General features: G+C 51.4%; 1 protein-coding gene across 2 annotated transcripts in view; it reads left to right on the top strand.

The window, feature by feature from the left end:
• Positions 1-15,529, top strand: part of LOC141054039 (unconventional myosin-Ig-like) — a 218,300-nt gene that overhangs the window by 133,498 nt on the left and 69,273 nt on the right. For both annotated transcript variants that reach the window (XM_073551195.1, XM_073551196.1), the window contains 3 exons: positions 8,989-9,212; positions 10,509-10,653; positions 14,210-14,314. In XM_073551195.1, the coding sequence (XP_073407296.1) occupies positions 8,989-9,212; positions 10,509-10,653; positions 14,210-14,314 (474 nt within the window). The remainder of the gene's footprint in view (positions 1-8,988; positions 9,213-10,508; positions 10,654-14,209; positions 14,315-15,529) is intronic.

Raw genomic sequence — 15,529 nt, 5'->3', positions numbered from 1 at the left:
CAAAGTCTCGCCAGCCGGGCTCATTTTTTTGCCAACTCATAATTCAACCAGAAGAGCTCAAGAACCTCTGGCCGAACAAAGCTAACATCAAACTCAGGCGTGGAATAGGGATGTATCAAGACGTAGATGTCAATAGCCTTGAAGCCCATCTTCAGCAGGAGCTCCACAACCTTAGACCTTGGAGGACACGCATCACTGCCAATCCACCGAAGACGGACCACATTCCTACGCACACTACCTGGCCCGGCTGTCGGAAGGGACCACACTGTATTTCCCCCATTTTGCTCTCGGAAGGCCCCGAGGCCATGCCTCTCTATCCAGAAGGATAGATCAACCTCTCGACCCTCTACCATTAGTGATCTCTCCCCCTTCTTTAGAGCCTCCAGGAGACGCCGCTGCAACATGCCGTCCCTAGAGCCCGGAGACGAGGAGGACGCCCTATTTCCCCCGGAGGTGACAGCGGCATAACTACTAATGGGTGCTACCACCACCGGGGGGGCAACCGGACCAGTGACCACATCAACACCAACAGTATCACTATTACCCACCTCCATAACACCCTCACTCTCCACCAAACCAGCAACCACACCACTAGACAAAGAAAGTTCCTCATCCACACCTCCCACCACATTCTCTCCTGCTGGACCAGTGACAACAGGGGGTGACATTTTGACCTCCACATTGTCAGGCACAAGGGGCTCAGTCTCCTCCACAGAACTGGAGGAGACCTCACCCCCGGACTTACGGGTGCCCTCCGCATCATCAGTTGGTAAGTTTCTTTGCTTCATTAGGCGCTGCTGATCTTTTGCCGCTGTGAGGCGTTGCTGATCCTTTACATCAGGATCTTGCTGACCAGCAGCGCCAACGCACAACAGGATCTTGGGAGGATCGGAACGCCCAGCCCCAACAGCCCCCTCACACTGCGGCCGCTTCTCACTACTAAGTGATCAGCGGCAACAGCATTCAGGGGCGCTGAGGCTACCGGAGCTGCCCCTGACACTGGGCCGCTCCCCACTCCCACTGAGGAGCGCACCACAGCTTCGTGGCCTAACCGTATACCCCCCGCCGGGCCGCCCTTACTGTCCAGCCTCTCGGTTGATACACCTGCTGCTACGTTCCGCTACTACAAGCAGAGACGGAGCTCTGCGCCTCACTACCGTGCTCTGTACTCTCCCCGCGCCTTTGCACCGAATCCACAGCAGAACCCGGGCTGGGCAACGGGGCTTATAAAGTGAGCTGACCCTGCAGCTGACTCAGGGGGTACAGGGAGGGGGGCATATACATAACTCACCGCTTCCTGGAGCTTCGGCTTGTTCTTCTTTACCTTTTTCTTCTGGTCCCCAGGTGCCTCCTCTGGTAAATCATCACTAAGATGGAAGTTCTGAAGGCACACTGGGGACTCCAGGAGCTTTATCTCCGCCATTAGCGCCCCTCCCTGGCCGCTGTTGTCACTGTCCTCCCCAGAGCCAGCAGAACTGCGACCAGATGCCAATGTCGCCTGTCCAGCAGGGAACTCGCTGCACGTGGCCTGCGGGTGACTTTGCAGGCTGCCAGGTGGGGCTTTCTGCTGGTCATCATCATCATCATCCACCTGGCTCTCAGGCTGCAGCCCCATCTGCCTTTGCTCTCTGTTATCAGCCATTTCTCTAAATCTGTCCTCATTTATTAGTTTTTCTTTAAATGGTCCACTCTTCTCTCTTAGGAATGTTTTCCTCACCTCCAGCTCATTAATATCCAGCTTTATTTCCTTTACCTCCGCTTGGAGTTGGGTCTTCCTGGGTCTGGAGGAACCTGCAGCTTTGGCGCTTGTGCAGCGCAGCTCCTCCCGGAGCCTCCTGATAGTCTTACTCGCCTCTTCATACTCATGGACGTGGCTCATGACCCGGGAGGCATAGGTGGACACAGACTCTTTTGGTTTCTGCAGCCCCCAACTTTCCTCAGCGAGGTCGTCCTTACCTCTGCCAGCTTTCCTCCGGAAGGACCGCCATCTTGCACGCTGCTAGCAGGCTTCTCCTCTATGTTGGAAGCCTTAGGCTAAGTGCACACGTACTTTTTTGCCCTGCGGATTTTTCTGCGCAGAATTGAAGAAATCCGCAGGTCAAATGACCTGCATTTTTCCTGCTGATTTCTTCCTTTTTTCTTGCGGTTTTTCTTTGCGGATTTCCCCCTGCAGATTTGGAGAATGGAGCAGGTGGAAAACCGCACAAAAGAAGTGACATGCTGCATATTTTGAGCCACAAGAAAACCGCGCGGAAAAATCCGCAGCTTCTGCACAGCGTTTTTTTTCTATTGATTAACATGCAACTGTACATCACAATGCGGATATGCAGCGTTTCTGCGTGGTAAAATCCGCTGCGGATCCGCTGGAAATCTGCATTGTGTGCACATGGCCTTACGGCTTCTCTGGTTCTCTGCAGACCTGGGGGGAGAAGGAGCCACATTGCTGAGACTCCTGGTGGAGTATCTCACCCCCGAGTCCTCTGATGTGCAGGCCGGTTGCTGGTCTCTTCTGTTCCCCCCGGCCTGGATCGGGAAACAGAAGCCTGGGACTTGGCTCCTTCACTCATCCCAGGAAACCCACTCCTCCCTGGGTGGAGAGGTGTTGATTCTCTGGAGTTCAGGAGCACACAGCAGGATCAGTGTCGACCGCACCCACAATTAGCACAATGAGCAGCAGCTGAACAGAGCTGCACTCATTATTCTGCTGGTGCAGTCACTGTGTACACACATTACATTACTGATCCTGAGTTACACCATGTATTATACTCCAGAGCTGCACTCACTATTCTGCTGGTGCTGTCACTGTGTACATACATTATATTACTGATCCAGAGTTGCCACCTGTATTATACTCCAGAGCTGCACTCACTATTCTGCTGGTGCAGTCACTGTGTACATACATTACATTACTGATCCCGAGTTACCTCCTATATTATACCCCTGAGCTGCACTCACTATTCTGCTGGTGCAGTCACTGTGTACATACATTACATTACTGATCCTGAGTTACACCCTGTATTATACTCCAGAGCTGCACTCACTATTCTGCTGGTGCAGTCACTGTGTACACACATTACATTACTGATCCTGAGTTACACCCTGTATTATACTCCAGAGCTGCACTCACTATTCTGCTGGTGCAGTCATTGTGTACATATATTATATTACTGATCCTGAGTTACATCCTGTATTATACCCCAGAGCTGCACTCACTATTCTGCTGGTGCAGTCATTACATACATTACATTACTGATCCCGAGTTACCTCCTATATTATACCCCAGAGCTGCACTCACTATTCTACTGGTGCAGTCACTGTGTACATACATTACATCACTGATCCTGAGTAACCTCCTGTATTATACCCCAGAGCTGCACTCACTATTCTGCTGGTGCAGTCACTGTGTACATATATTACATTACTGATCCTGAGTTACATCCTGTATTATACCCCAGAGCTGCGCTCACTATTCTTCTGGTGCAGTCACTGTGTACATACATTACTGATCCTGAGTTGCCACCTGTATTATACTCCAGAGCTGCACTCACTATTCTGCTGGTGCAGTCACTGTGTACATACATTACATTACTGATCCCGCGTTACCTCCTATATTATACCTCAGAGCTGCACTCACTATTCTACTGGTGCAGTCACTGTGTACATACATTCCATTACTGATCCTGAGTTACATCCTGTATTATACTCCAGAGCTGCACTCACTATTCTGCTGTGCAGTCACTGTGTACATACATTACATTACTGATCCTGAGTTACATCCTGTATTATACTCCAGAGCTGCACTCACTATTCTACTGGTGCAGTCACTGTGTACATACATTACATTACTGATCCTGAGTTACATCCTGTATTATTCCCCAGAGCAGCACTCACTATTCTGCTGGAGCAGTCACCGCATACATACTTGACTTTCTGACACCAATCTGTCAGTGAAGGACACATCCGTTTTCTGACTGTTGCAGACTCTTCTGTGATTTTTGTCAGGGCAGGAGCTCAGTTTAGTTTCTTCTTAGGCTACCAGACAATTACTCTCAGCAGCAGATTATAGTATAGATATAGGGGTAACCGAGACCCCCACCACTGTGCCCCTCTGCATACCGCTCTAGAGACCACCCTGAGATGTCAGATTTTCTCACTTAAGCCCCCGTCTCACATAGTGAGATCGCTGAAATTTCACAGATTTTGTGACGCAACAGCGACCTCGCCAGCGATCTCGCTACGTGTGACACATGGCGGTGACCGACCCCCCTGGGATCTCGCTGATCGTGCTCAAATGTCCTGGGACATTTTTTGATCGTTGGCGCCCGCTGGCCAGCGCGCATCGCTGTGTTTGACGCTGGCGAGCGACCTTGTTGGCTCATGGACGCAGGTTGGAATTGTCAGAATCGCTGCTGTGTGACAAGGTCCCAACGACCGCCGAGGTCGTTACACGGATCACTGTTTGATTGCGTAGATCTGCCTGTTTGGCAGCTTACTAGCGACCATGTAGCGACCCACCAGCGATCTTCACCAGGTCGTATCGTTGTTGGGATCGCTGGAGCCTCGCTATGTGTAACGGGACCCTTAGTCGACATTTTCTAATCTGAGAATATTCCTATATACAGAGCATGGAAGAAAATCGCTTAACCTACTATGCCTTAATATTGTGGCTCTGCCGTCCGTAGCTGGAGGAGCCTCCTGCCCGCTGATGCTGCAGAGCATTCCTCCCACTTCTGCATTTCTAGATCCCTGCTGAGGTTAATGGGGCAGTTGTTGTACGTCGGATACAATGTGGCACAGCGCCCCCCTGTGTCCTGGCTATTCATTAGATTGTGAGCTCTGTGGATGAGACCTGACGCCTCTCACAAGAGACCTTTTTATAGTCGGTTAATTGGAAACCGCAGAGCGTCGCGCCCGTGATTCCTGCAGGGACAGACACAATGAAAGCAAATAAATTGGGTTTTAGATTTTCTTCTCGGAGCTGTCAGCACTCATTTATCCCAGTCTGAGCGCCCCCCAAAATCTCCCTCAGGGGTGAATCATCTCCAAGAAGGGGTGAAGGTGTAAGGGTGGGAGTGACGGGGGAGGGGAGGCGTCGCTGCATTTTTCGTTTGGAAGCTCAGTGTATTTATAAGGAATAGAAACCCCTGTCAGCTTTAATCAGAGGCGGGGAGGCAGCAGCAGCAGCCGCTCCGTCAGGAAGGATTACTCACAGGCCTGCCTGGCTGGGCACACATACATGTGGCACGGTCTATTCCAGGGGGCTGGGGGCACCGGGTCATGTGATACTGACCCTGCTGGGGGGATATTTGTGGCCCAAACGCATTTAACCCTTTCAATAGAGAACCTCCTCCAGTAAATAGGGTGGTCCTGTACCCACTTTGATGCCAGTGTCAGTGCCCAGGACAGGTTTGGGTCGGCCTAGAGTGACCTGAATGTGGCGCGGGGCATCCTTGTGTGCTGGCACCTTTTCGGTGCCCGCTTTGAAGCCCGTTGTGCCTGATCTCCACGTTTTGTCTCTGCGTGTTTCCACTGGAGGACACCGCGCTGCCATTTATTCTATGATACATTTTTGCTTATTTTTAGATACTTAAAAAACGATAAATCCATTGTTGTCACTAACAATCCACCTTCAGCGTGGTGACTTACAGCCTGCGCAGAACATTTACTGCAGGTGTTCTGCTATTAGGGGAACTGCGACCCATCATTCTGCATTTATAGTGTTCTGTCCCGTTGGACGATCTTCCATGAATCCATCTGTTCTCCGTCCTGAGGATAACATTGGGAATTGCATGAACGAGTCACTGCAAAAGAAACCCTGAAAATGATACATTGTATCAGAAGAAACAATTACTCATCAGGGATAGAGTAAAAGCTGAGGAGGCGCTTAGAATATTGGGTAAAGGCGCCCCCCCCCCCCCGACGGCGTACTCCTGATCGGTCGCCCCTGGGGAGTCATTTCTCTGCCATATACCAATAAAATAATGATCAACCCCCCCATTACTGATCAGGCTCCTGGAGGGGATCGATTCCAGGGGACACCTGGCTTCTATTAGCCTGTAGCCCTCATACATAGCGGGGGTCTGCAGCTGTGACTCACTGGGGTCCTGTTGGTTTTTGGGCGCGTGGGAGCGTTACAGGAGCCAGAGTCTATATATAGTGATGAATCGTCTGTGCGCCATAGAAACCAGAAAATATCCCGATGCCTGGCACAGTATCGTGTAGATGTGTCTCTAGGAATCCGGCACTGTATACGTGTGACTACAGTGTAACCGGCACTGTATAGGTGTGACTACAGTGTAACCGACACTGTACACTGTATACATGTGACTACAGTGTAACCGGCACTGTATACGTGTGACTACAGTGTAACCGGCACTGTGTAGGTGTGACTACAGTGTAACCGACACTGTACACTGTATACATGTGACTACAGTGTAACCGGCACTGTATACGTGTGACTACTGTGTAACCGGCACTGTATACGTGTGACTACTGTGTAACCGGCACTGTATACGTGTGACTATTGTGTAACCGGCACTGTATATGTGTGACTACTAAGTAACCGGCGCATGCGCCGTCGCACTCCAGTCTCTAGTGCTGCTGGGAGGTCTTGATCTGGTGGCTCTGCCCTGTCATGGTGGCACCCACTGGATATTTCAGCGCTGCTTCTGATCATGTAAGGTGCCTGATTATCTGCATGGCTAGCGCCTGCATTCCTGCGCCAGGCGCCTTTGTTTGTCTTCAGGCCCTCTAACCCTGTGGCTAGTCCGTGTGTCTCCTGTGAACCTCCTGCTGTTTCTCATCTCTAGTCCGTGTGTCTCCTGTGAACCTCCTGCTGTTTCTCATCTCTAGTCCGTGTGTCTCCTGTGTACCTCCTGCTGTTCCCCATCTCTAGTCCGTGTGTCTCCTGTGTACCTCCTGCTGTTCCCCATCTCTAGTCCGTGTGTCTCCTGTGTACCTCCTGCTCCCCATCTGTAGTCCGTGTGTCTCCTGTGTACCTCCTGCTGTTCCCCATCTCTAGTCCGTGTGTCTCCTGTGTACTTCCTGCTGTTCCCCGTCTCTAGTCCATGTGTCTCCTGTGTACCTCCTGCTGTTCCCCATCTCTAGTCCGTGTGTCTCCTGTGTACCTCCTGCTGTTCCCCATCTCTAGTCCGTGTGTCTCCTGTGTACCTCCTGCTGTTTCCCACCTCTAGCCCGTGTGTCTCCTGTGTACCTCCTGCTGTTCCCCATCTCTAGTCCATGTGTCTCCTGTGTACTTCCTGCTGTTCCCCGTCTCTAGTCCGTGTGTCTCCTGTGTACCTCCTGCTGTTCCCCATCTCTAGTCCGTGTGTCTCCTGTGTACCTCCTGCTGTTCCCCATCTCTAGTCCGTGTGTCTCCTGTGTACCTCCTGCTGTTCCCCATCTCTAGTCCGTGTGTCTCCTGTGTACCTCCTGCTGTTCCCCATCTCTAGTCCGTGTGTCTCCTGTGTACCTCCTGCTGTTTCCCACCTCTAGCCCGTGTGTCTCCTGTGTACCTCCTGCTGTTCCCCATCTCTAGTCCATGTGTCTCCTGTGTACTTCCTGCTGTTCCCCGTCTCTAGTCCGTGTGTCTCCTGTGTACCTCCTGCTGTTCCCCATCTCTAGTCCGTGTGTCTCCTGTGTACCTCCTGCTGTTCCCCATCTCTAGTCCGTGTGTCTCCTGTGTACCTCCTGCTGTTCCCCATCTCTAGTCCGTGTGTCTCCTGTGTACCTCCTGCTGTTCCCCATCTCTAGTCCATGTGTCTCCTGTGTACTTCCTGCTGTTCCCCGTCTCTAGTCCGTGTGTCTCCTGTGTACCTCCTGCTGTTCCCCATCTCTAGTCCGTGTGTCTCCTGTGTACCTCCTGCTGTTTCCCACCTCTAGCCCGTGTGTCTCCTGTGTACCTCCTGCTGTTCCCCATCTCTAGTCCATGTGTCTCCTGTGTACTTCCTGCTGTTCCCCGTCTCTAGTCCGTGTGTCTCCTGTGTACCTCCTGCTGTTCCCCATCTCTAGTCCGTGTGTCTCCTGTGTACCTCCTGCTGTTCCCCATCTCTAGTCCGTGTGTCTCCTGTGTACCTCCTGCTGTTCCCCATCTCTAGTCCGTGTGTCTCCTGTGTACCTCCTGCTGTTCCCCATCTCTAGTCCGTGTGTCTCCTGTGTACCTCCTGCTGTTCCCCATCTCTAGTCCGTGTGTCTCCTGTGTACTTCCTGCTGTTCCCCGTCTCTAGTCCGTGTGTCTCCTGTGTACCTCCTGCTGTTCCCCATCTTTAGCCCGTGTGTCTCCTGTGTACCTGCTGCTGTTTCCCACCTCTAGTCCGTGTGTCTCCTGTGTATCTCCTGCTGTTTCCCACCTCTAGCCCGTGTGTCCTACATGTGTGCTTCACTCCGCTCTCTCTCTCTTGCAGTGTCAAGTCCTCGCTGGCTTCTGGTTCATCAGATCCAGTCCCTTCTCCGCAGTTCCGGAGTCCCTCGTTCCCCTCTATGTTACTCTATGTTATTCCCCTGTATTTTCTTAAGTCGCTCATTTGGTACCAGCTGTTGTGGTTCTAACTCCCTTGGGCCTGCTCCTGACACTGGTCCCACTTGGTCCGCTTGCCCTCGGGAGCTCTGGTATCACGACCCACAGGGTCCACTCTAGGGTTCACCTCGAAATCGTGCCAGCGGCACTGTATACATGTGACTACTGTGTAACCAGCTCTTTGTCCAGCATCACTGCCCAGTTCATACTGAGCTCCCTGGTTCATGCCAGAACTCCAGTGAAGCCTGAATCTGAAGACCACAGATTGTATTAACCTGTCCTACAGTCAGAATCCACTGAGCCCTAAATGGCTGATAACAGGGAACAATAGATTGCATGTACTTGCAGAGCAAGCAGAATTAGACTGGGGGTACACAGTTGTTATCGGCCAAGGCGTCATCTGTAGAGGAGACTCGGACCCCGGCTATTCTGCAGCCTCTAGTATAACAGGCTTTTCTCCCCTTTCTCCGCAGGTTTGGAGGGGCACCCTGGCACGCTGGCACTTCAAGCGACTAAAGTCCATTTATAAAATTATGAGCTCTTACAAGTGCTACAAAGTCCGCTCTCATCTCATGGAAATAGTGCGCAGGTTTGAGAATGTCCGGGAAACGCAGGATTATGGCAAAAGTGTGGAATGGCCCGAGCCGCCCGCTGTCCTAGGACAGTTCCAAGAAGTCTGTAAGAACCTACACAGAAGGTTAGTAGGGACGAAGCTCCAAAAAAACTTACATATGAAAGGTAGCCTCACGAAACCCTGACTGATGTACAAGCAGGATGCAGCAGGCCTCCACTGATGAAGGCTTAGGGCAGCACAGGTGCAACCCACTGATGAAGACAGCCAGTAAAGGCCCTTTTACATTTAGCGATGCACCAGCGACCCCGACCACGATACGACCCGGTCAGGATCGCTGGTGCATCGCTAAATGGTCGCTAGTGAGCTGCCAAACAGGAAGGTCTCACAGCGATGCACCAGCGATACAGCGAACGATACTTACCTTTCAGACGCGGCGATCCTGACGTCCTCCCGCCCGCGTCCACGCGTCGCTCGTCGGCGCCAGCAGGAAGCCCAGCAGGAAGCGCCCGACGAGAAATGGAGCTGCGCGATCTTGCGCGATCAACAACAGACAGCGGGGGAGCCGGTCGGAGGTAAGTATCACACATAGCGATATCGCTGCTACGTCACCAAATCGGTGATGCTTTAGCGATATTGATAGCGATATCGCTATGTGTAAAATCCCCTTAACCAAAAGAAAAATAAAAGGAGCTGGCTGCCTAGTGGTAAAAATGCCAGAAAATATGGGAAGCAAGATGTGCCACAGTCCGCGCTGCTGAATCCACAAAATCACCTGGGATGCAAGATGTAGTAACAAAGTACTTCTTTATTCCTTCCTACGCGTTTCGGCGCCTTTCCTGGCACCTTCCTCAGGGATATCAAATTGCGCCTCTTGTTCCCCCACCCTTTTTGTATTGATATAGTGGTAAAAATGCACACAGGTAAGGCTTGCATAGGACCTCAGTCACACAGATCAGAGAGGTGCAAAGTGTCTGAACAGCCTATCGATCATGCCCATAGTATTAGCAGGCGGGCTGCTCAGCACTATATACATGCATCACACAGAAAAACCAAGCCAACATAAAGAGGCCCGGCTGCATCCTGCAAAAATGATAAAAAGAGCAAAAAGATAAAAAAAATGGGGTATTAGTTACTATTTTGGGCAAAGCAGATAAGCTCGCAACCCGAACGTCAAGGGTCCCCGGATTTTGCGAGTCCCTAACACTAAATCTGAACAGCTAACATAAGAAAGCTCCTCATAATGGTGGTGCAGTCTGCGCCCCGGCGGCTCCAGAGCTGCACTATCGGAGATGTTGAGCGTGCAGCACTATGGACCAGTACAGTGTAACGCAGCGGACATCCCTGTATTATGGGATGTGCTGGTCAGTGCAGTGTTGGCATCCAGAGGCGTTGTGATGTAATTCATCTCCTGTTCTGCAGATGGAGAGCCAGGAAGATTGTGAAGAATATCCCCCCCTCCGAAATGCTGCAGATCAGATGTAAAGTCTGTGCCATGGAAGCGCTGCAGGATCGGCGCAAGGACGTTGGCTATCACCGCACTTGGAAGCAGAACTACCTGGGCTGTGTGAGTGTACGGGGTGTATACAGTCATAAGTCTCAGGGTCACATCAACACCGTGTTGGGGGGGAGCAGGACTACCTGGGCTGTGTGAGTGTACGGGGTGTATACAGTCATAAGTCTCAGGGTCACATCAACACCGTGTTGGGCGGGAGCAGGACCACCTGGGCTGTGTGAGTGTACGGGGTGTATACAGTCATAAGTCTCAGGGTCACATCAACACCGTGTTGGGCGGGAGCAGGACCACCTGGGCTGTGTGAGTGTACGGGGTGTATACAGTCATAAGTCTCAGGGTCACATCAACACCGTGTTGGGGGGGAGCAGGACTACCTGGGCTGTGTGAGTGTACGGGGTGTATACAGTCATAAGTCTCAGGGTCACATCAACACCGTGTTGGGCGGGAGCAGGACCACCTGGGCTGTGTGAGTGTACAGGGTGTATACAGTCATAAGTCTCAGGGTCACATCACCACCGTGTTGGGGGGGAGCAGGACTACCTGGGCTGTGTGAGTGTACGGGGTGTATACAGTCATAAGTCTCAGGGTCACATCAACACCGTGTTGGGCGGGAGCAGGACCACCTGGGCTGTGTGAGTGTACAGGGTGTATACAGTCATAAGTCTCAGGGTCACATCACCACCGTGTTGGGGGGGAGCAGGACTACCTGGGATGTGTGAGTGTACGGGGTGTATACAGTCATAAGTCTCAGCGTCACATCAACACCGTGTTGGGCGGGAGCAGGACTACCTGGGCTGTGTGAGTGTACAGGGTGTATACAGTCATAAGTCTCAGGGTCACATCACCACCGTGTTGGGGGGGAGCAGGACTACCTGGGATGTGTGAGTGTACGGGGTGTATACAGTCATAAGTCTCAGGGTCACATCACCACCGTGTTGGGGGGGAGCAGGACTACCTGGGATGTGTGAGTGTACGGGGTGTATACAGTCATAAGCCTCAGGGTCACATCACCACCGTATTGGGCGGAAGCAGGACTACCTGGGATGTGTGAGTGTACGGGGTGTATACAGTCATAAGCCTCAGGGTCACATCACCACCGTGTTGGGTGGGAGCAGGACCACCTGGGCTGTGTGAGTGTACAGGGTGTATACAGTCATAAGTCTCAGGGTCACATCACCACCGTGTTGGGGGGGAGCAGGACTACCTGGGATGTGTGAGTGTACGGGGTGTATACAGTCATAAGTCTCAGGGTCACATCACCACCGTGTTGGGGGGGAGCAGGACTACCTGGGATGTGTGAGTGTACGGGGTGTATACAGTCATAAGCCTCAGGGTCACATCACCACCGTATTGGGCGGAAGCAGGACTACCTGGGATGTGTGAGTGTACGGGGTGTATACAGTCATAAGCCTCAGGGTCACATGACCACCGTGTTGGGCGGGAGCAGGATTACCTGGGCTGTGTGAGTGTACGGGGTGTATACAGTCATAAGTCTCAAGGTCACATCACCACCGTGTTGGGCGGGAGCAGGACTACCTGGGCTGTGTGAGTGTACGGGGTGTATACAGTCATAAGTCTCAAGGTCACATCACCACCGTGTTGGGGGGGAGCAGGACTACCTGGGATGTGTGAGTGTACGGGGTGTATACAGTCATAAGCCTCAGGGTCACATCACCACCGTATTGGGCGGAAGCAGGACTACCTGGGCTGTGTGAGTGTACGGGGTGTATACAGTCATAAGCCTCAGGGTCACATGACCACCGTGTTGGGCGGGAGCAGGATTACCTGGGCTGTGTGAGTGTACGGGGTGTATACAGTCATAAGTCTCAAGGTCACATCACCACCGTGTTGGGCGGGAGCAGGACTACCTGGGCTGTGTGAGTGTACGGGGTGTATACAGTCATAAGTCTCAAGGTCACATCACCACCGTGTTGGGCGGGAGCAGGAATACCTGGGCTGTGTGAGTGTACGGGGTGTATACAGTCATAAGTCTCAGGGTCACATCACCACCGTGTTGGGTGGGAGCAGGACTACCTGGGCTGTGTGAGTGTACGGGGTGTATACAGTCATAAGCCTCAGGGTCACATCACCACCGTGTTGGGCGGGAGCAGGACTACCTGGGATGTGTGAGTGTACGGGGTGTATACAGTCATAAGCCTCAGGGTCACATCACCACCGTATTGGGCGGAAGCAGGACTACCTGGGATGTGTGAGTGTACGGGGTGTATACAATCATAAGCCTCAGGGTCACATCACCACCGTGTTGGGCGGGAGCAGGACTACCTGGGATGTGTGAGTGTACGGGGTGTATACAATCATAAGTCTCAGGGTCACATCACCACCGTGTTGGGGGGTAGCAGGACTACCTGGGATGTGTGAGGGTACGGGGTGTATACAGTCATAAGTCTCAGGGTCACATCACCACCGTGTTGGGGGGTAGCAGGACTACCTGGGATGTGTGAGGGTACGGGGTGTATACAATCATAAGCCTCAGGGTCACATCACCACCGTGTTGGGCGGGAGCAGGACTACCTGGGATGTGTGAGTGTACGGGGTGTATACAATCATAAGTCTCAGGGTCACATCACCACCGTGTTGGGGGGGAGCAGGACTACCTGGGATGTGTGAGTGTACGGGTGTATACAATCATAAGCCTCAGGGTCACATCACCACCGTGTTGGGCGGGAGCAGGACCACCTGGGATGTGTGAGTGTACGGGTGTATACAATCATAAGCCTCAGGGTCACATCACCACCGTGTTGGGGGGGAGCAGGACTACCTGGGATGTGTGAGTGTACGGGTGTATACAATCATAAGCCTCAGGGTCACATCACCACCGTGTTGGGGGGGAGCAGGACTACCTGGGATGTGTGAGTGTACGGGTGTATACAATCATAAGTCTCAGGGTCACATCACCACCGTGTTGGGCGGGAGCAGGACCACCTGGGATGTGTGAGTGTACGGGTGTATACAATCATAAGCCTCAGGGTCACATCACCACCGTGTTGGGGGGGAGCAGGACTACCTGGGATGTGTGAGTGTACGGGTGTATACAATCATAAGCCTCAGGGTCACATCACCACCGTGTTGGGCGGGAGCAGGAATGCAGAACATTCCCATCCCATCCATCACATGGCACAACTATGTGCTCAGTGAGGTCCTACCCCTGGCAAAACGGGATCTGGAGCACGGAGGGCGTCCATATCGCAGTACATGGTCATTATGGACAGAACTAAGTGTGCCAGGATATCACAGCTGGCGGAAACTCCGTCACATAGAGTACTGATGTCCTCTTATATACCCTGGGACGCCCAAGGACCTGCAAAGTCTGGCCATGAAAGGGGATGAGCCCTACTGTCCCCTCTGAGATCCATAGCTGCAATTACAATCAGAGAGGTGGGAATCACATATAAAGGATTCGTAGAGGCGACAGGATGAGGGGCGCATGGACAATCCTATATCACCCCCAGATAGTGGGAGGGATAGAATGAATGAGCAGCAGCCTATATTCTCTGCATCGGTCCATTGCTCCAGATTACCTCCTCCCATCAGTGTAATGAGCTCCAGTGCTGAGCTATTTTCTCTCCCTCTCTCTGGTGTCACGCAGGAAGCAGAGAATCCAAGTGGAGTCGCTCAGTTCCAGAAATTACTTCAAGCCCTGAGGAAAAAAGATGGTGACAGCTCCATCATATTCTCCTGCTTTATCCGGAAGGTGAGGGCTAATATCCATCGCCGTCCCATGATGGCTCCAAGTCTTAAAGGAAATGTTTCCCGTGAATATTCCGCATCTGGAGAATGTAAATCCGCTCCAAATAATCCAATAAATTCCATTAAAAATAATTTCAGCTTGAAGCAAAAAGGGCTGAGACGTTAAATAATTCTTACAGGACTCAGCGTTACACAGTCACCACTAGAGGGAGCTCACTACATACAGATTTATACAGTCACCACTAGATGGAGCTCACTACATACAGATTTATACAGTCACCACTAGAGGGAGCTCACTACATACAGATTTATACAGTCACCACTAGAGGGAGCTCACTACATACGGATTTATACAGCCACCACTAGGGGGAGCTCACTACATACAGATTTATACAGCCACCACTAGGGGTAGCTCACTGTATACAGATTTATACAGTCACCACTAGAGGGAGCTCACTATATACAGATTTTTACAGCCACCACTAGGGGGAGCTCACTACATACAGATTTATACAGACACCACTAAGGGGAGCTCACTACATACAGATTTATACAGCCACCACTAGGAGGAGCTCAGTACATACAGATTTATACAGCCACACTAGGGTTATCTTAGTGAATACAGATATATGCAGCTCTCTTTAACCACTCATCAGAGATGGATGTAACTATTTGTTCATTTAAAGAGGAGCTGTCATTAGTCCAAAGTGGTCAGTTTTTGCTTTTATTTCATATTTGCTGCAATCCTGAATATTCTGGGGTTTTTTTTTAATCTGCTGTACAGCTCCGGAGATTTCGGCATTTTTATTTTGTGCTAGTTTTAATGGTCTTTACAAGGAGATGGAGCTCGCAGAGTAATTATCCAGAGCAGCCTAGAGTCACAGAGAATCCTGAGCGCATCGCCCCCTTGGTAAAGACCATAAAAGTTACCACTAAAAAAAGGCCCATATCTCTGTAACTGTATGGCAGGTAGAAAAGCATAAAAAATGAATACTCAGAGGAGCAGCAAGAATGAAATCCGAACAATAAGTGACCTCGTACTCTGGGCACAGACTGGAGAAAGCAGCCCAAAAAAACAATTGGATCTAAAAATCAAAAATATATGGATAAGGAATGTTGTCGAAGAAAATATAAAGAGACTTAGAAAAGAAAGACAACTTAATAAGTGGCAGGAAGTGATAAGGGCCCAGTCATCACTGCATTCCTGCCAGTTTTGGAA

Source organism: Dendrobates tinctorius, unplaced genomic scaffold, assembly GCF_039654945.1.
Source record: "Dendrobates tinctorius isolate UK_male_01 unplaced genomic scaffold, ASM3965494v1 ptg000173l, whole genome shotgun sequence".
NCBI classification, from domain to species: Eukaryota; Metazoa; Chordata; class Amphibia; order Anura; family Dendrobatidae; genus Dendrobates; species Dendrobates tinctorius.
This window is presented reverse-complemented; position numbering and strand designations above follow the sequence as displayed.